Source organism: Odocoileus virginianus, chromosome 5, assembly GCF_023699985.2.
Source record: "Odocoileus virginianus isolate 20LAN1187 ecotype Illinois chromosome 5, Ovbor_1.2, whole genome shotgun sequence".
Classification (NCBI taxonomy): Eukaryota; Metazoa; Chordata; class Mammalia; order Artiodactyla; family Cervidae; genus Odocoileus; species Odocoileus virginianus.
Genome location: NC_069678.1, coordinates 20,480,123 through 20,503,907, shown reverse-complemented (window position 1 = coordinate 20,503,907; position 23,785 = coordinate 20,480,123). Strand labels below are relative to the sequence as shown.

At 39.4% G+C, this 23,785-nt stretch overlaps 1 protein-coding gene across 1 annotated transcript in view; it reads left to right on the top strand.

Annotated features, from left to right (window-relative positions):
- Window positions 1–23,785, top strand: part of RGS5 (regulator of G protein signaling 5) — a 54,314-nt gene that overhangs the window by 18,471 nt on the left and 12,058 nt on the right. Inside the window, exons 2-3 of the mRNA XM_070467710.1 lie at window positions 10,007–10,117; window positions 17,197–17,258. Coding sequence (XP_070323811.1) covers window positions 10,007–10,117; window positions 17,197–17,258 — 173 coding nt within the window. The remainder of the gene's footprint in view (window positions 1–10,006; window positions 10,118–17,196; window positions 17,259–23,785) is intronic.

Genomic DNA, 23,785 nt, shown 5'->3' with positions numbered 1-23,785 from the left:
CAAAAGCAACATTTCTCTTGAGGATCGAGCCAGCGTTATCTCCCCAGTGAGTTTAGGGTCTTGGAAAACAAAAGCCAGAAATGAGATATTATCTTCAATCAATACCTGCTTTTGGCCTTACAACACAATTCCTTCAGAAGTAAGAAAGCACAAATGCCTACCTACCTTCTTGAAAGGCAGAAGAAAAACTATTAGTATAGAAAAGCATGAATTAACACCTCAATTCATTAATATTTTATATGTTATCATCATTATTTTTAAGAGTTGCTGCAGAACACTTGTTCTCTGCCTGTGTACCATGAAGAGGGAACTCTTGCCCACAGCTAGAGTCTTTTCTCCTAGATTCAGGGATCGTGTGATTACAATCAAAGTCCAGTGACACTTGGAAATATCAGGGGTGTGGAGAGGCAGAGTGTGTTTCTCCCTCAAGTGACGGAGGAAGAGAATGCATCATCAGACTCTATCAATCTGCCCATGTCTAGCCTCCATTTGACCGACAGGGAACAAACAAAGGTGCTGCAAAGATAGACATTCCCCAACTGCCTCTAAGTGAGTGAAGGCCTCACTTTCTGTTTTCATCATTGCTTTGCAGCCCAAATATCTTCTTGGCTTTCAACATGGAGCTTTCCTTCTATCTTCCCCAGTATAGAATCACCAGAAATTGCCTCTGACGTTTCCCAGTTCTCACACTTTAGTATCTTTGTGATTTTACCAGGAAAGTAGTGTTTAGGGCACATAATTCACTCATCCAATAAGAGAAAATGAGCTTAATGAAATAAAATACTAATATCCCAGCAGTTGAGAGTAACTGCTATAAACTGTAATACTACATGAAACAAGATGGGTGTTAAATAAGCAGAGATGATGATGATGGTTACCATGCATTGCATGCTATTTTTGTGCTAGGCACTGGGCTAACTTTTGCATGCATCATCTCATACACACCACATGGAAACTTTTTACAGCACATAGGTACTAATGTTTTCTTCATTTTACAGATGATGCAACTGAGGCCAAGAGACATTATATAACTTGCCTAAGGTGCCAGGGATTGTAAGTGGCTATTGAAAACTAGCCTAAATCAATTTACTCCTGTCACTCTTCTTAGGTTCTTTTTGTAGATAATTGTAGCTAGCTATTACTGCTTAGTGGTGGTTGATGCTTAGTTCTTTCTGCACAGCATCCCTACCAGCTTATAAAAGCAAGATCACCATATGTATAACGAAACCCAATGTTCCGTACTTACTTAGGCATATAATGGTTAACATTGGTGCAAAATATTTATACAGCTTGTTCTGTACTTTTAATAAAGGCTTATTCTTGGTGCTCTGACTATAACTTGCAGGAAAGTTTCACTCTGACAATAAAATTCTGAGGTGGGATTCTTTTTTTTTTTTTTTTTAATTTTTAAAGTTTATGTTTGGCTGTGCCAGGCCTTCATGGCTGCACAGGCTTTTGTTTCGCTGTGGCGCATGGGCTTCCCATCACAGGGGCTTCTCTTCCTGTGGTGCATGGGCTCCGGGCTGTACCAGCTTCAGTAGCTGTGATGCGGGGCGCAATAGTCATGGTTCAGGGCGCAGTAGTTGGGCTCCAGGGCTCCAGAGCGCAGGCTCAGTATTTGTAGCGCATGGGCTTAGTTGCTCCCCAGCATGTGAGATCTTCCCAGACCAGGGATCAAACCTGTGTCTCCTGCATTGGCTGCTGGAGTCTTTACCCCTGAGCTACCAGGGAAGCCCCTGACGTGGGATTCTAATACCTTTGTAGCTGATATCAGTCAACAAGAAACCTCTGAATCAAGGGGATATAGCACTACTTAGGAATGAAGCCACAGGTGCCATCTCTAAGAGTGAAGAGCGACTTACATCCTTACAACCCTTCTATGGGGTGGATGTGAGTTTCCACAACAGTATCACCAGGACAAATGACTTGACTATCATTGTGACTGCAGAGAGCCCATTCTCTGATGAACAAATCTATGAGTGAAAACTCACTTCTAACGTGCTCTGGTAATTGACAAGGCATCTGGTGGTGCCCGCCCCCTGTAAGGACAGCTAAGGCACCGACAGCAGCCCCCCCTGGACCCTGGTCTTTTTCACAAGCCTGCTGACCCCTGTGATTAGGGCGAATAGTTGAAGCTAATGCTTACACAGTGCCACACTGCAGCAATTACAAGCAGCTGAAAGTTTTCATTTCACTGTTTGGATTCCTGATTTTGTGTTTGTCTTGCCCAACTGATACATAAACTCTGTGAGAAGATCTTGTCTTTTGGTTTCACAAGAATTTCAAAACCTGTAATAGTCTATGGCACTTGGCAAGCATTTAATAAACATACTTTTATTTTGTTGAATAAATGTGAGCAAAAGGAGAAGCTACTAAGGCCAGTCTTTTCTACCTCAATGTGAATCTATGAAATAAAGTCAGTCAGCTTGTAGATGGGATCCATAGTCTTTTTTCTGCAGGTTGCCTGAGTGGGGCCCTGATGCTGAGCTAATCTGGGCAATTAAGAACTTGAACATAAGAATGAAAGTAGCTGTTACTACAAGAACTTACTGAAAGAAGAGGTTGTGTGTGTGTGTGCATCTGTGTGTGCTCGGTCGTGTCCGACTCTTTGTGACCCTGTGGACTGCAGCCTGCCAGGCTCCTCTGTCCATGGAACTTTTCAAGGCAAGAATTACTGGAGTGGATTGCTATTTCCTTCTCCAGAGGATCTTCCCCACCCAGGGATTGAACCAATATCTTGGGTTCCCTTCATTAGCAGGTGGATTCTTTACCACTTGCGCCACTTGGGAAGCCCAAATGAAGAGATCAGAAAACATTAAATGTTGAGAGGTTACAATAGACAAATGTAACTTCTATGCGTCCATTGGGTGCAACTGACATTGTCAATTCAATTTTTTTTTTATCCATCTTATAGTGTGACAGTGATAGCTATTTAATTCATTTAATATAAGTGAAAACTTAAAGCACCAGGGAATGATTCAACTGTGTCTGGAAACAGAGCTGTTGTTTTGGAGTTATATCCTAATGCATGAGTAATAATAATGCTGTGTATTCTTTAGCATTTTCTTCATCATTTTATCTTTTGGACCACTAAGGAGTATTTCACATTAAGTAACCTAGAGTCATTTTCCATAATGTATCATATTAATAATATATATATCAGGTAAAAAAAAATAAATGCATGCTTTAACATGGTATCTTATTGCATTAGTAAATTACTCTTCCACTTTCTGATAAGCAATAGTGGATTTTCTTTAGTTCAGATAGAAGAAGATTATTTCAGGAAAATGGTAGATGCCGAATTTATACATTCTCTCTCCACCAAAATGACCCTGGAGGGCCTTCTCCCCGCACATGAGAATCAATCTTGATTTTAAGGGGGATCCTGTGGAGTTTGAGAATTGACCTGATTTTCCAGTGATGTTTCCTTATGTTCTTCTGAGGTTTTTCAAGATCACCCTTGTCTCTCATGAGCCACCTATCAGTAACAAACTCTACTGATATCGAGTTTTCAATGAACAGCCAACAAGGAGGCTTGTCCAGTCTTGAACCAAATGAATCTCTCTAGGAGGGTCCAGCGCAGTGAGCACGCACAGCCTGGGCCCCCTTCTCTCCATCAGCCTCTGCTGGGCTTCTGTCTACATGACTCGGATCTCGGCAGCAAGAACCCAGAGAGCCCCTTTCTTCCTCTGCTTTTCAGATCCGGTTGCCAGTACGCTCCAGCTGTGGTCTTATTGTAAACGAGTGCTTTAGGAACTTTTATTTATCTTTCATGTGTATTTATTCCTTTTTTTTTTTTTTTTGGAGCCAAGAAAGGTCATGTCCTTTTTGCCCCTGTAGAAGCAAGGTTTGTAGTGTTTCTTCAGGAGGCAGCAGCCTGGAACAGATGTGCTTCACTGATGCGCACAGCTTCCTGTGTCCAGCCACACAGATTTAAGCCTGCAACACAGATTTAAGTTGGATTGGTCTTAAATTGGATTGTCCTTGACAGGGGACAGGTTAGAACACATCTTTCGGGAATGTGTTGCAAAATCCTGTCCTAGACTTCCCGATTTTCTTCCATCCTGTCTTCTTCCCTGGTTGTTCAAAACATACGTCCAACCTCAGAACTAGTCCGAGCCTCGGGGTACTTCTGTTTAAGTAAAACCTGATAAATTTTGGCCTCATAATGGATTCTAATCAGACTGTTAATAAGTGTAATTACCCTGCCTGCCTTTTCTACCTGGTGTGAGGGACTGAAGAGCAGACTCAGTTTGAGCCCTTACTTGTCTATTTCCAAGTTCTCAGACAGAAATTGAATTCAGCGAGAGTCCTTTCAGTCATTTAATGATTCTAACCTCTCCCCAGTTAACCAAAACAGAGACAGCCTAGTCCTTGATGACTTATTCTGTGCTTCATCCCAGTATTTCACCCACCCACTCCAAAATGCAGTTTTACTATAACCTAGAAATTCATTCATTCATTTGCTGATTCATCAGTTTATGTAGTAAATCCTTATGACATGCCTGTTAAGTGCCTGGCCCTGGGCTAAGTACTGAACCTGAAGCTGTGAACAAAACAGATATTAACCCTCTTCTTGGGACCTGACATTCTAGTGGGAGAGGGACAGACAGTACTCTAATAAATATGCAGAGATATAATGTAAGTGGATAAAGACCACAAATGAAGAACACAGAGGGCTTAGAGAATATAGGAGGAACAGCTGTAGCGCGTGTGCCTACCACTACACTGTTTTCATGGTATCACATTGGAGCTCCTTGAGGCTAGGGCCCAATTTTATTTTTTTTAATATATGCCCTCCACTTTTATCCATGATTAGAAAAGTATCTAGCAAATAGTTTACACGTATGTGTCCTACACTCACCTGTCCCACATGTCTCTTAGGCAAGGGATGTCTTTGTAACCCTTGAAACACCCAGCACAGGACTTTATATATAGTTGGTTATTGACAGTTTATTTGAACATAATTGCATTTTTAATGCAATTTTAATTCTGCTATATTTTTGTTTTAGTGATTGCCTGTACTGTTTTCCACACTTATTCACCCTAAAAGGTAACAGCTTTCCCTCAATTCACTAATTAGTCGGAAGGACTGAGGTGGCCCAGGGCCTTTTGAAAACATACCCACACAAGGGACGGATTTAAAATTTCACAACCGTACAATTATTCAAACTCCTTTCAGTTTGAAATCACTAATGTGAGTCATCTAGGAAAAAGATTATCTTCCTCTGAACCCTTAATTAAAATTTTTACCCTGGCATTTCCAATGATTTTATTTCAAAATAAGTTTTTCTTTGTAAAACCAAAGGATAGCAAGGTTGGGGGTGAGATGAAAGGAGATATGAATCGGTTCCTGTTAACAAGCCTTAATGTAACATAACGGGAAACTGCCTGGTGGGCGGTCAAATAGAGCCAAGGACAGAGTTGAAGTCATGTTAGAAAGTTTCCTTTTCTAGATGGAGTTGTTTTGACATTAAATGAATGTCAGATACATTAAAGCTTGTTTTTATAGTGAAGTGAAAGTTGCTCAGTCATGTCTGACTCTTTGCAACCCCATGAACTATCCAGTCCGTGGAATTCTCCAGGCCAGAATACTGGAGTGGGTAGCCTTTCCCTTCTCCAGGGGATCTTCCCAACCCAGGGATCGAATCCAGGTCTTCCAGATTGCAGGCGGATTCTTTACCAGCTGAGCCACAGGGATGCCTTGTGTTTTTAAAGGGGAAAATAAATAGAAAATTTGAGCCTTTGTTTTGCTTGATTTCCATTTGTTGTTGTTGTCACTGTTTTTTCATTCCCATAGCTGTATGTGTCACTGTGCTGGGGAGGAAGGGGTGAGAGTGGAATGAGAGTCATCCAGGAGTCTTAAGGAGAAAAACAGATGTAGTAATGCTGCTTACTCTTACAAAAAGAGTAAGGTATTTCAAGTGGTTTCTACTTCAGCATCAGTCAAACTGTTCAGCTTTTAAACCTTTATTGTTTTATAAGAGAAACAGTAATATTGTTCACTCTCTGTATTCTCTCAAAGTGCTAATGCAATCAAATGGACTTTTCAAGTCCACTGACATTTTAACGTCATACATGTGAACCTACACTGAACTATAAGAGGGAGTATTTTCTGAAGCACTGCATTTCCTTTCTCCCTTACATCCCCAGGGCAAGTATGTTCCCATGTGTTTCTCTACTTTGAGGAAGTGAAATATGATTTTCTATAGGCAGTGTTATAAATGGCAGTTAATTTCTAGATTATCTTTCAAAAAGACAATTTTAAATAATGATACAGATAAAATTATGCAAGGGTTCTGATTCACTCTGGTTTTAAAAGGCTTTTGTAGGATGTCTTGGAGAATTTAACCACTGTTTATAGACAGTATTTTTAAATGAGTAAATGCATCTGAAATACTTAGCAAAGAAACATTGGAAACGAGTTTATAAGATAGGATGCCACCTCTTTGAAGGCAACTTTCAATCATTTTACCTCTTTTCGGTCTTTCATACAGAATTTGCTGAAGGCTGCATACTATACAGAGGTTCCTCCCTCACCCACCCTTCTATCAGGAAGGGGAGACAGAGTGAACAGACTTCATGAATACTGATTTCTGCTTTCTCCAATCACTTTACACTCAGGCAATGCAGAAGCACTTTTGCATCCCTTCAAATGGACTTCCCTAGTGGCTTGGTAAAGAATCAACCTGCAACGTGGGAGACTCAGGCTAGTCCCCGGGTCAGGAGGACCCCCTGGAGAAGGGAATGGCTACCCACTCCAGTATTCCTGCCTGGAGAATCCCATGGACAGAGGAGCCTGGAGGGCTGCAGTCCATGGGGTCACAAAGAGTCGGACGTGACGGAGCGACTCACACTTTCAAACGATACGAACATTCTCTTCCGAGCCCAGAAGCCCCAGCCTTTTCTGTTCCACCTTGCTGACTGCTATTCCACCCTTGCCTCTTCCGAGAAGCCCTCCTGGCCCCTCCTGCGAGCGCTGGGCTCCTCCACCGGTACTCTGCTGCCTGCTTCTTGAACAGCCGCTTCTGCTGGCTCACAAGCTTGCGACGCCAATAGGCTGTTAGCACCTTGCCGGTAAAGGCAAAACTCTCTGAGTGTTTTCTGCATACTGATGACACGGTAAACACGATCAAGGAGGAAAGTAGTTACGAATACACGAAATTTAAAATCGTTGAACACCTTCATTCTAATAACCTCTTCGTATCCAACTTACTCTTTCACTAGGCAATCAAACACAAATATCTCTGCCTTTTACAAAAGCAAGTGGGGCTAAAGAGAGAAAGAAACAGAAGTTGAGAGGGGAAAAAGCAAAGCATTCCCTGGTGGTTCAGATGGGAACAGAGCCGCCTGCAATGCCGGAGACCTCGGTTCGATTGGGAAGATCCCCTGGAGGAGGGCATGGCAGCCCACTCCAGTGGTCTTGCCTGGAGAACCGCATGGACAGAGGAGCCTGGTGGGCTGCAGTCCTTGGGGTCGCAGAGAGTCGGACACAAATAAGCACAGCACAGTGAACTATTGGGTCTAGTGACACAGTAGCGTCATGCCTTCTCCTACGGTCAGGAAGTGAGGGGCGTATGGGACCAGGAGCAGAGGTATCCTGGATGGAACTCTTCAAGGTCTAGGTAGGTTATCCTGTCTTGATGGAAAAGGTGAGCCGAGTGTTTCTGGTTGCAGTTCCACACACCGGCCAGCAGGGGGTAGCCACGCATACTGCATGCATTTTCACGGCCAAGTACTGTTTTCTTCCTTCAGATAAAATTGGCAGTTCTTGTCTCTAGAGGTGGAATATGGGAGGAAGTGGATGTATTAATTCTTAGTAACATGTGGGAAGTTTTTGAACGTTTTACTTTGGTACTCAAAGCTAGGGAACATGATTTGAATTTGGCTGAAACAGAATGATTGTGTAGTTAGAACTAACTTTGAAGAAGCAGTATTACATGCTGCTCTAAGTGATTCACATGCATTAATATATTAAATCATCACAGAATCTATGAGCATGTACTATTTTATTAGTCCCAATTTCTAGGAAAAAAACTAAGCATTAGATAATTTAAGCAACTTGTAAAGTCCGGAATCAAACTGATGCTTATTCTTCTTCTTATGTTTTATATAAGCTCACTTGGCGGAATATTCTCAGCTCAGCCATAATGTTGGGCACAGCTGAGTTCAATCTGCTATAGTGTGGTACCCGAGTTGGTTTCTACCAGACAGTGGGTCCCAGGGAAAGAAGAGAAGCAGAAGGAACTGAAAAGAAAAAGACACTGGGGAAGCGACCAATAGTTCCAAAATCACATTTACTATACTGAAGGAACCTATGATATGATTGAATATTTATGAATTTATAGTTATATAGTATATTTCCTTTTTCTCCCTACTATCCATAATTGCTAATCTCATGCATTTTATAGTTTTTAATCGCCTCAGCACTGTCTTCATGTGAATGGATGAAGAAAGTGTGTTTATAGTAACACAATTCTATTAGACCACAACTTGACATTACAACCCCATTACAGCTCTCTGAGACTTTGATTATGATCAGCATTGACTGGGAGATAAATGATAGCAGATTTGTAACAAAGAAAAATCAAGATATGTTTAGTTCACTTTAGCAAATATTTTTGAAAGTTGACTATGCTGCCAAGCTTCATGCTATGCACAGGAGTTAAAAGATATTTAAGACTCAATTCCCTCCTGCAAAGAGGTCTTATATCCAGTGTGGGAAACAGACACCTAAGTCAGTAACCATAATGCAATATGATAATTGTTCAGTTGCTAATCATGTCTATCTCTTTGCAATCTCATGCATATACTGTAGTCTGCCCTGCTCCTCTTGTCCATAGGATTTTCCCAGACAACAATACTGAAGCGGCTTGCCATTTCCTTCTCCAGGGCATCTTCCCAGACAGGGATCAAGTCTGCATTTCCTATACTGGCAGGCAGATTCTTAACCAGTGAGCCACCAGGGAAGTCCTGCAATATGATAAACCATATCTTAAGAGCATGAGTGAAGTGCTAAGGTGGCAGTGAAAGGACAGCATTTTGGGTCTCTCAATATACAATGGCTTGTCGTATGGATTAATTTTTAAGATCTGCTTGGTACTTTATTAATTCAGACTTGTGAAAAAATAAAGAGTAATTTAGGAAGTTAGTTTTGAAACTGGGCATAAAAAGAGTTGTATCCTAGGATGCAGAAGTGCCCAGACTTCTGACCACATATATTCACCAAAATGTTAAAGACAGAAAGGAGTAGTATAATGCTGTTACAGTCAGACCATTGATAATTAACACTCATCTACTGAAGGCATACTGCATATAGGATACTACTAGCAGAACCATTGTGGAACAATGGGCAAAGGGTTGCAAAAAATCAAATGCGTATAAAAGAAGAATATTTTATAGAGAATTAATCATAAAGCAGAGTAATTTAACTTTATAGCTGGAAATAGCTAAAGGAAACATCTCGGTTAACTGTCATTTTGCAGATGAGGGAACTGAGGTCTAGCAAGAGAAAAAAAAAATGATTACCTTTTTCCAAATGTTACATGTCTAATTAGTGGCAGAGCTAGGACCAGAGCCCTCAGAAGACTGGTAGGCAATACAGTGAGTTGCACTTGTGAATTTAAAATCAAACAGCATGGGGTCAAGTCCATTTCTATCACATACTGGCTGGGTTATCTTAAGTTATTTGAATTCTCTGTCATTAGTTTCTTCATCTGTAAAGTGGGAATACTATAGTATCTGTTATACAGAATGTGAAAAAATACATATGAAACAATTGAGATTAAAATGAGATAACACATATTATCCAGGGATGTATTAAGAGCTTGATAAGTGTTATTAGAACTTATGTGTCCCAATTTCTGTTTTAGTATTCTTTCCACCACCACACCATGAAGAAATGGTTTTTTCTTCATTTTTCTTTCTCTAACATGGAAAGAAATATCTTTCTTAGATCTCTATGCTCATGCAGTGTCCTCTTCCCCTCGTATGTCTCTTCTTTCAGGGCCAAGGAGATTAAGATCAAGTTGGGAATTCTCCTCCAGAAGCCAGAATCTGCCATTGACCTTGTCATTCCATACAATGAGAAGCCGGAGAAGCCAGCCAAGACCCATAAGTGAGTCATGATTATGGATTCCACTTTCTACCTCTGGAGGATGGCTATTCTTCGAGTGGAGAGAACCATCCCTCTGTAGAACTACCCCTTTCAGTGACTCACCAAGGATCATAAAAGTTCTCAGAGAGTTGGTTTGTATTGATAAACAGGATTTCTTTTTTTTGTTTGTTTTTGTTTTTAACACTCTCCTGTATATGGAGCATAATATTTCTTACTGGCAGGATGCTTAAACAAAAAAGATAAGACCCCCATCTTGGGACATTGTTGGATAGATGGGCCATATCTTATAAAATGGCACCAGCCACCTCATCAGTTATTTCTGACCCAAAAGTATGGTTAAAAATACCTGTTCACTTGCTGTCCTTGGGTGACGTGAGCCTTCTTGATCCAATTAATTACAATGACCGGATGCTCACCTGCTCAGGAAATATCCAAGACTGCTTCCTCAGCAGGGAGATATAAGTGGGAACAGTTCCCTCAAGAAGAGGCTGATATCAAGACAGACAATTAAGTCTAATAGTTTCTTCTCCAACACATTGTCCCTTCAAGGTCCAACAGAGGAAATGAAGACTGTTCCTTGGTACAGGAACGAATACTTGACCAGATGCTTCTATTTAAAGCACATCAAACAGTTCTTCCCTAGTCCATAAATTAATATTCTATAGGACTTCTGCAGTCCTCCCCCACCGGCCCCACATACGTCTATTTATTTAGGCATGGAGGGAAACTAAAATTACAAAGATTCAAGATGTTATGGCAGTGATCGTAATCCACAATTTCATTGACATTACTGTAACTTAATGTCGTTACTCACAGCATTCACGATGTTCACTGTAGGTCCACTAACTATACAGTCCATGACTGACTAGACAAATGCACTCCATCTTCTCTTTAAAACAACGACACCCCTGAAATCAAGAAAGGAAAGTGAGAAGAAGAGCTAAACGTATTCAAGACCCTTCACTCTACTACCTAAAAGCTTTGCAGAGATCACAGAAGTGTGGTAAAAATAGAGGAATGCCTTTGAAACTCCATTTCTTTTAAAATTTAACATTTGTATAAATTGGCCAATCTTTTCTCCAAATGACCTTTACACTCATGTAGCTGGATTGGTTGGGAGCTAGAAAGATGGGTTATTCCTTTTAAATTTTTTTTCATCGACCTAAGTGGATATTTCCACTCTCCTCCTTTTATTACTTCAAAGTGATCCCAAGCCGGAAGTGAGGCATAATTGAGTTTTCTGCATTTAGAAAAAGGGAAGTTAATTTAATGTGGAGCAACAGGAACCAGGCACTGGGAGAGAATAAGAACCATATTTCATTATAACAGAAGATCAAAAAGTCTATTTTGAAATAAACAATGTGGAGGTTATTGATCTGTTGGAATTAACTTTTAAAAAATAAATATAGTGCTACATTTCCTGCTTTGATTCTCGGCTTTAATATCCCACATAGATATTTGAATTATTTGGCTGAACAGGGATTCAGAGAGAAGCAGTTTTGGAAGAAAACCTGAGGCTGACATTTACTGGATTATTTTCTTCTCTTGTCTTCCAGTCCCCTTTTTCTTCCAGAAGTTTGAATTGTTTTGGAAAAATCCTCCTTATCCCTAGAGAATATTTGTATGTCTCTTACCATATTTTTAACAGTGACCACTACAAAGATTTCCCATGTTCTTCCAAACTCCTAAACCCCATTCACCACCTTATATTTGGTGCATTTCCATGCCTTTTAATTAGCAGAAGACTGTGTTCTGCATGAGCTCAATTGATCTCTGTTCTCCTCACTTTCAAGATTCTCTGTATTTTTTTTTCTTTTTACCCACGTTCTTCTCAAGGAGAAGAAAATAAATCTCAGAGGAGAAAATAGACTTTCTCTGCATGGAAGGTATTTTTAACTCCTCTCATTTTTTAAAAAAAGCAATCCCTTTAAAAAAAAAAAGCATTTTCTCTTTTTTAAATATAATTTCAATCCTCTCATTAGAAAAAAAAGAATTGAACCATTGGAAAAAATAGAAAAAAATGTTGCCTATATCCCTCCCGCCCAAGGCCAGCTTCTGTTACCATTTTAGTACTCTTAACTGCTTTTTCCCCTCTGGACTGTTTTCCACTAGAGCAAACAAGTGTCATGCTCCAGTCTGAAAACCATGCACCCTGCCGCCCCCAACCCCAAACACTTCACCTCTTCCATTCTCATCCCTTCCTTTTGCTTTCGTTGGATAATTCTAGGGATGGAAAGTCACTGCTTTCCATTTCTTCTTTAACTCCCTTTGTCAGGTCTAAGCCTTACTGCTTCACTGAAACTGCTACCATTAAGGACAAACTCCTGACTTGTGGGCTGAATTTGACTCTGCTCACCCATGGGCCGTCTTAAATCTCTCTTCCTTAACTTCTAACTTTAAATTCTCCCCCTGCCCTCTCTCTCTCTGAGGGCTCCCACTTTTGCCCACGCTCTACATGTGAGCATTCCCTAAGACTCCACTATAGGTCCTCATAATGAACAATAAACATGCTCTGAAACCATGAAAATATAGTTTACAAAAGCTGTTATCATGGCTCATGAAATAATCAGTTGCAAAATGTTCAGGAGCTGATGCAGATATTTTTATAGTTTATTTTATATTCTAGATGATCCTTTTCTCTCTGTCAAGGTCACTAATTTTTAACTACCCTTTTGTTATTGTTTTACCACTTTATAACTCTAGAATGACCTGTACATGTAAACAGTCTGTGCATAGGGGAGAACAATTACAAAGTGTTGTCCTGTACATACTCTAGCCTGGTAAACTGCAGAGTGAGCTTTATTGTGAGGATTAAAGATGAATGTGCAATGTCTGACCCATGAATAGACATCAAAAAGTGGCAGGTGTATTTATTTGTATCCCCATCCACAGTGCTCAGGTTACTGCTGGTCCTGGGGTGAAAGCTCAATAAATGTCTATGAACTTGAGGCTGGACATGAGCAGACATATTGCAGGAAAGAAGGGAGAGCTAAACAGGCCAATAAATAACCTGGATTTCATTTTTCTTTTCAAGAGCCAGAACATTATCAAGCAAGTTTAAATGTGTGTCAGGGACTATGTAGATTTTTTTTTTTTAATGAAGAAAATAAAGAAGAAAACCACCAGTGCTTACAGAGAATAAAATATTCTCCCGTGGTTCTAGTTAAGGAAGTGCCAGAGTTGCTTATAGCTATAGTCACGGTTCATGGGGCTAAAATATTTGTACTCTAAGTTTTTTAGTTATTTGTAGCTTTCATCAATTAGACTAAACTTGGGCAAACTGAACCATTATTAATTTACACATTAATCTGACATGCATATTGCAGGGTAGATTAATGCTTCAGGGAATGCACCATCAGACAAGTAGAATGGAAAAATCTCTCTGTGACTGACAAGCTATGGCATCTAGGCAGTGAGTATACTCATCTAGGCAGTGAGTATCATTGACGTGTAGGAGATTCAAAAAGCAAATGTGATAAGAGTTCAGTAGAGGGAGAGAGCTCTTCTAGTTGAGATCATCACTTCCTGGACCAAGAGGCGTTTACACAGGCTATTAGAAAACAGTTAAGCATCTCTATAAATGTTTATCTTGCCTTTCATTTGGACTGGTTTCTTCCTCTCCTCCACATCCACAGACAGAAACTCCATGCCCGCTCTCTGTGGTCAGCAATGACCTTGTAAACCAGGATACTTACTGGTCATTTAGATCTGCACCTATCTTGTTTCAGAGAAGTCAGACTTAACGGCAAATTCTGGGAATCAGGACAGGATGAACCTGTGGCATCTCCTAGGCTGGTAATCAGAGTACTGGGCCTCATGCTGTGGGGGATGTGTTCTGCTTGACTGTGTCCTTGAATCAATTTGGACTAATATTACCCCCAAGCAAGTTCTGCACACATCCTTTTCAGGAATTTAATCTTGGCTGTGATGTGCTGCTGATAGTGACCATTAGTCTCATTCTAACAAGACCATTTGAGACAATTGTACGTGGTAACGTGCTTGGGTTTGATGAGCCTGCTCTTGCCGTTTCTACTCCCTGCGCCCCTCCACACTCGCCTGAGGAGATGCAGGACAGGAAGGTGACTTCACTTCACAAAGGTGTTTATAAAATCAGAAGGCAATTCAGTCTTCCCTTTGTTCTGTCTCTTTTGTTCAATTATTTAATGTCTTGTTTCTGTCAGCAATCAATAAAGACTTGGTGGGTGTTATATGCATAACACTAAACCCACTGTAGTGAAAAAATTAAGATGGATAAGGCCACATGTGAAACAATGTAGGTACAAAATAGTATATGCAAAGGAAAAATTCTTGGTATGAGGTAGTGTAGAAGAGCCCAGAGGAGTTATTGACCTGTAGAAAATAGCTCCTTTTCTGGTTAGAAATAAAATGAGGCAGAAAAATATAGGGGCATGCTTGTAATTCCTTCCTCATGTCATTTCTGCTCTCCTTCCTGTGTTCCTTTATACTAACCAAAAGAAAAACGGAAGTAAGGAGGTAGCTCCCTGTTAAAAATAAATTTCCAAGGAATTCTTGTTGAGTTTTTGATCCATTATTTCTGTGTTTCTAGTCAGGAAAATGAAACCACTAAAGACTATTTAATCAGGTTTATTACTCCCATTTTTGGCTTATTTTCACCTTCAAATACTAAAAACATAAAAACAAAAAAATTCTGAAAAATCATATAATTAAGGCTCAAAATCTACACATGTTCTGCAATGAGGAATATAGAAGTGAAGGAATTTCTCAGTATTTTAGTCAAAAAATCTACTGCCATCTTGCACTCCTTAGATATATTGAGGCTAACTCTGAGCCTGGAGAGGCTCAAACAAAAAGTAGAATCAGCAATTGTCTTATCAATGTCTCTTCTATTCTAAGCGATTAAAACCCTAAGATATTATTTTTATGATGCAGGAATCTTCCTGGGTTATTTGAACAATTGCTAAACAATTAAGAGTTGAAGGAATTTCAGTTTAGGAAAGATACCTTCATTGGCCTTAATGTTTTAATAAATGCCTTGTTAGTCTGTTTCGATCTGACAATGAAAAACTCACATCATGACCCAAAAACTAGAGCCAGTGAGCCCCGGGAGAGCACAGTCACATTTTCCTCAGACAATACCTGCCCAACTTGACACAATCCTGCTGTGAGAGAAAAACTGGTAATTAAAACAAAGTAGCTACAGAGTTTCTGCAAATATAAATGCTAAAATAAAAAGCCTAAAGCTCAACATTCAGAAAACTAAGATCATGGCATCTGGTTCCATCACTTCATGGGAAATACATGAGGAGACAGTGGAAACAGTGTCAGACTTTATTTTGGGGGGCCCCAAAATCACTGCAGATGGTGACTGCAGCCATGAAATTAAAAGACACTTACTCCTTGGAAGGAAAGTTATGACCAACCTAGATAGCATATTAAAAAGCAAAGACATTACTTTGCCAACAAAGGTCCGTCTGGTTAAGGCTATGGTTTTTTCAGTGGTCATGTATGGGTGTGAGAGTTTGACTATAAAGAAAGCTGAGTGCCGAAGAATTGATGCTTCTGAACTGTGGTGTTGGAGAAGACTCTTGAGAGTCCCTTGGACTGCAAGGAGATCCAACCAGTCCATCCTAAAGGAGATCAGTCCTGGGTGTTCATTGGAAAGACTGATGCTGAACCTGAAACTTCAATACTTTGGCCACCTCATGCGAAGAGTTGACTCATTGGAAAAGACGCTGATGCTGGGAGGGATTGCAGGCAGGAGTAGAAGGGGACGACAGAGGATGAGATGGCTGGATGGCATCACCGACTCGATGGGCATGAGTTTGAGTAAACTCCAGGAGTTGGTGAAGGACAGGGAGGCCTGCGTGCTGTGACTCATGGGGTTGGACACAACTGAGAGACTGAATGGACTGACTGACTGAAGGGGAGATCGTATGTTGACCATTACTTCTCCTTTGAATCAGCATCCAGAATGTTTGTATACAACATTCCTATTCACAGTCACACCACTTTTCTTCTCAGAAAGAGTAAATCTTAAAAACAAAACAAAACAAAAAACCCATTATCCTGTTCTGTTTGTCCAGGAAAATGCACCTGGGTTTCAAAAAAAGTTTTGGCCATGATATGCAGCATATGAGACCTTAGTAGGGATCGAACCACATCCCCTGTCTAGGATTGAACCACATTCCCTGCACTGGAAGCACGGAGTCTTAACCTCTGGACCACCAGAGATGTACCCCCCACATTTTTTTTTAATTCCAGATTTTTAAAAATGTAGACCTGCTATGGCAATATTCCCACCAGGAGGCAGCTTCACACCTTGCATCTTCCATCAGCCCCAGTGAGATAGCAATTCCCTGTCAATATGAAAGAAATGCTCTTTGAGTGACCTCAGGTTAGTGCTGAGCCTCACGGCCCCTGGTTATAAATGTGCAGTACAAACTTCTTCCTAAATGTGTCCTTTAGTTTATAGAGATGATTTGTTTGTATTATTTGAGATTCAGCTTTATCTATTTTTTATTGGATTCTAAAATTTCGGTTGTCAGCATATAATCTCCCACTGGGAGTTCTGTAGTTTTAATAAGCAGATTTCCTTGTAAGCCAGGGAGAGAAGGCATGTGTGAAATGAATAAATCCTGCAACGATCAGAAAAAAAAATGATCTCTGTGGGTTTAATTGGTGTATTAAGTGTAGCCCTGATGAAGCAGGGAACATGAGTTCAAGACCCATAGTGGGAAAACTGGATTTTATTCAGTTACATCTGGAAAGAAAAGACCACAGTTGGAGACACTGTCATGGGATGCTCAAGAATATCAAGACAGAGCTGCGAGACAAATACTCTCTGATCTGAAAAGGGACAACCCTAACCAAATTGCTCAACAAAGATGAAAATATGCAAGATAGATGTAGGAAATCAAACCCAGCTCATCAAACCCGCTTGATCAGAATAAAACAACTGTAACTCTCTTTTTCCGAGAATGTCATCAACTATAACGTTTCAAAGAAAAGCAGGTCCAAGTCATTGTTCGTGTACTTGGTTAACTTCCTTCTAATGCATCTTTTTCTGTCTCCTTTTTCTTTCCTAATGCTTAATTTAGACCCTCGCTGGACGAGGCCCTGCAGTGGCGTGATTCCCTGGACAAGCTCCTGCAGAACAATTGTAAGTCTGGGGAAAAAAGAGCAATCGTAAATTTGAATTATCTTTATAAAGGTCAGGGGAAAGAGGCCCAAAAAAGGCAGCTTTAGGTTGCCAGTGCCTTCTTCTCAAATTTTGACATTTATTCAACTTTGGAAGGACGCCAAGGGAGTATGATTATCTAGCTCACTTTGGGAGAGTGTGAAAATGAGTTGTCTGGAGGGCTCCTGAGTGCAGGTTGTATTCCCATCTGTCCTGCTCACTTGAATGAGCAGAGCTAGTAGTTCGGCCTCTGTTCTCCTTAAAATTTCCATTAGTAAAATAGACACACTGCATCTTCCATCTTGGCCTCATAGTGGCTTGATATGGATTGGGTATAGCAGTGTACATATCACTAAATTCTGAGGCATGGGTTGGGTGGTATTTCAAATTGCTGTTCATTGCTTTTGTAACCAGCCACAGGTTGTTAACCTCGCTGAGCCTTCTTTTCCTCTTCTGGCTGCATGCCTTTTATACCTTCATTCAAGACGTGACAAAAGTGAAAGCAAGAACTTCTCCCCAAGCTAATACCAATATACCTAAGCACTATTTGCCTTTGCCCGATCCAAAATCCTTACTGATTGCCAAGGTCTAAAGTATCAAGTTTAAATTTCTAGTTCTTAGAATTCTCCATAGTACCTATATTGCTGGTCTGCAGTCAAACTGAACTGTTCTCCCCTCCATTTTTATGTGTAATCCCTTTGACTAGAATATTTTGTATTTATATCTCTATCAGTTGAAATTCTCCTCTTCCGTTAGAGAGAATCTAAATACTAAATGCCTAGTTTTCCTTGACCATCCAGAATGATTTATGTTCCCTCTGAGTTTCCAGTGCATTTTGTTTGCACATTTTTATGCCACTTGTTATTTGCTACATTGTGCTCTGATCACAGAATCTTCCTCCTATAACAGATTATAAATTCATTGACAACCAGGACTTAGTCTTTTTCATCTGGATAATTTCACAACAGGAAGTGCACAGTAATACAAAAATGTTGAATCGTTCTCCTTAAAAATAGTATTTATGTAAATTATCTAAGTCACATTTTTCCATTTTCACTATAAAAATTGATTATGAAACTTTGTTCAATGCTTTGCAAAAATAAGAATTTAGAAAATATTTCCCACAGGACCATCAGGATTCAGAGACATGGAGTAGGTGGCAAGGGCTGTATGTTGAACTGTATACAAACATTTTTTGTCTTGTTTTTGGTGAGGTGATCTGTTTACCTCTGATAGAATCAATACCTAATATCTGGAGGCAGATAGTGACCAAAGTCACTAATTTGAAACTTTCTTTTTTTTTTTCCATTTATTTTTATTAGTTGGAGGCTAATTATTTTACAATATTGTAGTGGTTTTGGCCATACATTGACATGAATCGGCCATGGATTTACATGTATTCCTTCTCAATATTTTCCACTTTCGATTTTCTTTTTAAAAAAATTTACTTTATTGAAGTATAGTTGATTTATAATGTTGTGTTTCTGCTGTACTGCAAAGTGATTCAGTTATCTGATTTTCTTTTTATTTCTTATGCTAAACAGAATACTCAGCCCTGATGCATATAAAGTGTTCAACAAATGTTTATTGAATAACTGGATTAATAAATGACTTCATTATCCTTCTTGGACACAGAAATTTCATGAAGTCAACTAGGAGAAAAATATTTATGTTTATCAGTTGACTTATTTATTGTGTTACCTGTGGTTTTAGGGCCAATATCTGACAAATGAATTATGCATACCCTGGGTACATGTATTTATTGCTACTATCAATAAACAAAATTAGAAGAACTGTTGTCATGTTTTTAAAACTATTAAGGAGAAAGATATAAATTTATATGGCCATTCACAATCCTTTTCAGTCACGCTAATCCTTAGGGCCACATGTTTATATGTTTCAGGCTTTTAGGAGATAGAGAACTATTAGAATAAGTTAAGCCAGAGGCACTTACTGTTAACACCTGGCATTTTGGGAGTGAAGTTATTCAGCTTGCAAGTAGTTGATTTCCATGGTATAAGCCTGAAATCTGATATTCTTGCAGTAATGTTTTCTGCTTCTTAAAGGGGAAATATGTATATACATATATGTGTGTGTGCAAATATATATGTAAGATTCAAATTTTATTTAATTAGATATAATATTTTAAAATTATATATACTATGTGTGTATCTTGAGTATATATGTGTGTGTGTATAATCTTAAGTTCCACATCATTATCTTCTTAAGTAATTAAGAGTTTTAAAATTGGGACAATTTCCGCAAGTAATAATTGGGAAAATGTTTGATAACTGTTCCAGTCAAAAGTCTTTCCTTGAAAAGGTATTTATCCATTCAAATGAGCACAAATAATAGAAAGGGTTTCTGGTATGGATACAGAGATGTCACAGAAATGAAAAAGATCAGCCCCTAAAGGAGGTGGCGCCCTGGGCACCTAGCACAGCCTCTCCCTGCCTCCACCTTGTTTTTCTGTCCACGTTTCTGTCTCTCTTCCCTTCTGTCTTTCCATTTCCCCAGCTCTCTCTGCTTCTACGACACCATCTCTCTTGCCACTATGTCTCTGCTTCTGTCTATTTCTAAAGGGACACGTGCCCAAATAATTCTACCCCAACACCATCCACCTAAAAGAAACAGTTTTTGTCATATTCCCCAAACACTAGCTTTCACGCATTGTGGATAACTAAGCCAAACTGGCAACTCAGTTCTTATGAGATATTCTTTGAATCAGCAAAAACTAATGGTCTATAACCAGAACTATTATGATTCTGACATTAGCTATGATTGACTCAGAATAGGTAATAAAGAAAGATACATTTGAAAAACATGCACTAGAAACATCATGATTCCTTCTTGCATGTTTGTTTGATAAATTAAATCATTTAACCTCAGAGAGTGTTATGTTTGTTGGCTTATGAGGAACATTTGACATTCTCTTGTGCTACTGTAGGATATTGATTCTCATCATTGATACAGTCCCCCAAGCTTTGCTTAAATCCATGTTTTACTTAAATTTTTTTGGGTGAAAATGAAATCATTTGGTACCAAACCTTTAAAAAACTAAGACCATTAAGCTGCTACTCAATCTTTTCTCTTCCACAAGATTATTTAATTTTTTCTTTCTTTTAAGAAAATATTCTTTATTGATATATAATTGATTTACAATATTGTATTGTGTACAGAATAATTATTTATTTTTTACTGATTATATTAAGCCGATTAAAACCTAATAGGCCTTACCTAATAACCTATTCAAAATCTTTTTTAATTGCCCAGTATATTTGACTCTGTTCTGAAAAAACACCAATTTCTTATGTTTTCATCTTCAGTTTTCTATACAGAACCATCTGTTTTCTTTTTGAAGGTCCATGGGGTGTATAACTGATGCATTGCTTTCCAAACACAAACACAGATTGCATGTGGGCGTTTAAATGAGACAGTGACCTTAAACTCTTCCACGCGACTATTTTCAAGAGCGGAGGAAGAATGAAGCATAAGCCAGTAGCCACAGAGTTTTTATGTGAATCTCTTTGCCCCAGGAATTCCAAAAGGTCAGAGCAGTTTCTTGAAACATCTTTGAGATTTGGACTCTCACATGGGGAATGGAATAGGCTGGATCTGGGCTCCTCTTTCTGTCTTTGCATTCTCCTTTACTTCTCTTCTTTGATTTCCAATTTTCTCCCTTCTTTTGTCTGCCTATTCTTTATCATCATCTTACTCACTAGTAGTCACAACTTTCTTTAAAGCAATAGTTATAAAAAAGCAGTAGCTTACATTTATTATTCATCATATGCCAGTCACTGTTCTATACATTTTGCATATATTAGCTTATCTAATGATTTCTATAATTTTAGCACTTAGATATGCAAACAATTTATGTTTTTCAGGAAAAAGCAACTGAGACAGAGAGAGTTTAGGTAACTTGCCCATGAAATAAAACACTACAGCAATAGCAAGATCAGTAAATTTATTTTTCCTTAATGTTTGTGCTCTTCGGTTTTGAGATGTAGGAGGAAATTTTTATCTCAGTGAGTCTTCTTTTATTCAGTTTGAACCTTTTTTAAATATTAGGTCCACAGATTTATACTAAGAGGTGGGATGCTTTTGAGAGAGGGGCAAAGATAAATGAAACTCGAACCTTGAACTCAGATAATCAACAGCATCCTGGGAGAAAGAGTCATAGTAGCAAATAATCCCATGAGAAAAAAAAAAAAAAGTGATCGCTTCTCTTATACGAATCCAGGAAATGGATTCAGTACACTGGAAAGTTATTTTCTGAGCTCATTCCTTGGCTAGGATGTCTTGGTAATGTGGTAAATATTATTGTTGTGGCATCCTGGAATGTATCCTCAGGTCATAAATAACAATGTTTTGGAAGACTAGAATTTTAGCTCTACCTTTTTCAAGGATGTGGAAAGGGTGATTCAGAATGCCTGAATCACTATGTTATGGGGACATGAGGCTAATGAGAGTTAATTGGCCCTACACTTATTGTGTGAAGTTATTGCTTCCTCTACAGTCTTACACATGATAGTGTGGGAGCTCATTAGACTTCATTCCTATCATCATTTCCTAGCAGCTAGAAAGTGCCTGGAAATTTTCTCATTTCAGCAGAGACTAACGAACACCTTTTGTTTAAGAAACAATAAAAAATTTAAGGATGATAGAGAACTCAGTCTTTATTTCTTCTTTCAGCATGTACTATTGATTCCTATGTCACTAAATGATAACACATCAGTTCAGTTCATTCAGGTCAGTCGCTTAGTCATGTCTGACTCTTTGCGACCCCATAGATTGCAGCATGACAGGCCTCCCTGTTCATCACCAACTCCTGGAGCTTACTCAAACACATGTCCATCGAGTCGGTGATGCCATCCAACTATCTCCTCTTCTGTTGTCCCTTTCTCCTGCCCTCAATTTTTCCCAGCATCAGGGTCTTTTCAAATGAGTCAGTTCTTTGCATTAGGTGGGCAAAGTACTGGAGTTTCAGCTTCAGCATCAGTTCTTCCAGTGAATATTCAGGACTGATATCCTTTAGGATGGACTTGTTGGATATCCTTGCAGTCCAAGGGGCTCTCAAGAGTCTTCTCCAACACCACAGTCCAAAAGCATCAATTCTTTGGCACTCAGCTTTCTTTATAGTCCAACTCTCACATCCATACATGACTACTGGAAAAACCATAGCTTTGACTAGATGGACCTTTGCTGGCAAAGTAATGTTGCTGCTTTTTAACATGCTATCTAGGTTGGTCATAGCTTTTCTTCGAAGGAGCAAGCATCTTTTAATTTCATGGCTGCAGTCACCATCTGCAGTGATTTTGGAGCCCCCAAAAATAGTCTGTCACTGTTTCCATTGTTTCCCCATCTATTTGCCATGAAGTGATGGGACCGGTTGCCGTGATCTAGTTTTCTGAATGCTGAGTTTTAAGCCAATTTTTTCACTCTCCTCTTTCACTTTCATCAAGAGGCTCTTTAGCTCCTCTTCACTTTCTGCCATAAGGGTGGTGTCATCTGCATATTGATATTTCTCACAGCAATCTTGATTCCAGCTTGTGCTTCATCCAGCCCAGTGTTTCTTATGATGTACTCTGCATATAAGTTAAACAAGCAGGGTGACAATATACAACCTTGATGTACTCCTTTCCTAACTTGGAGCCAGTCTATTGTTCCATATCCAGTTCTAACTGTTGCTTCTTGACCTACATACAGATTTCTCGGGAGTTAGGTCAGGTGGTCTGGTATTCCCATAGCTTTCAGGATTTTCCAGTTTGTTGTGATCCACTCAGTGAAAGGCTTTAGTGTAGTCAATGAAGCAGAAGTAGATATTTTTCTGAAACTCTCTTGCATTTTTGATGATCCAATGGATGTTGGCAGTTGGATCACTGGTTCCTCTGGCTTTTCTAAATCCGAACATCTGGAAGTTCACGGTTCACATACTGTTGAAGCCTGGCTTGGAGAATTTTGAGCACTACTTTGCTAGTGTGTGAGATGAGTGCAATTGTGTGGTAGTTTGAACATTCTTTGGCATTGCCTTTCTTTGGGATTGGAATGAAAACTGACCTTTTCCAGTCCTGTGGCCACTGCTGAGTTTTCCAAATTTGCTGGCATATTGAGTGCATCACTTTAACAGCATCATCTTTTAGGATTTGAAATAGCTCAACTGGAATTCCAGCACCTCCACTAGCTTTGTTCACAGTGATGATTCCTATGGCCCAGTTGACTTCACATTCCAGGATGTCTGGCTCTAGGTGAACGATCATACCATCATGGTTATCTGAGTCATCAAAATCTTTTTTATATAGTTCTTCTGTGTATTCCTGCCACCTCTTCTTAATATATTCTGCTTTTGTTAGGTCCATACCATTTCTGTCCTTTATTGAGCCCACCTTTGCATGACATGTTCCCTTGGTATCTCTAATTTTATTGAAGACATCTATAGTCTTTCCCAGTCTATTGTTTTCCTGTATTTCTTTGCATTGATTGCTAAAAAGGCTTTCTTATCTCTCCTTGCT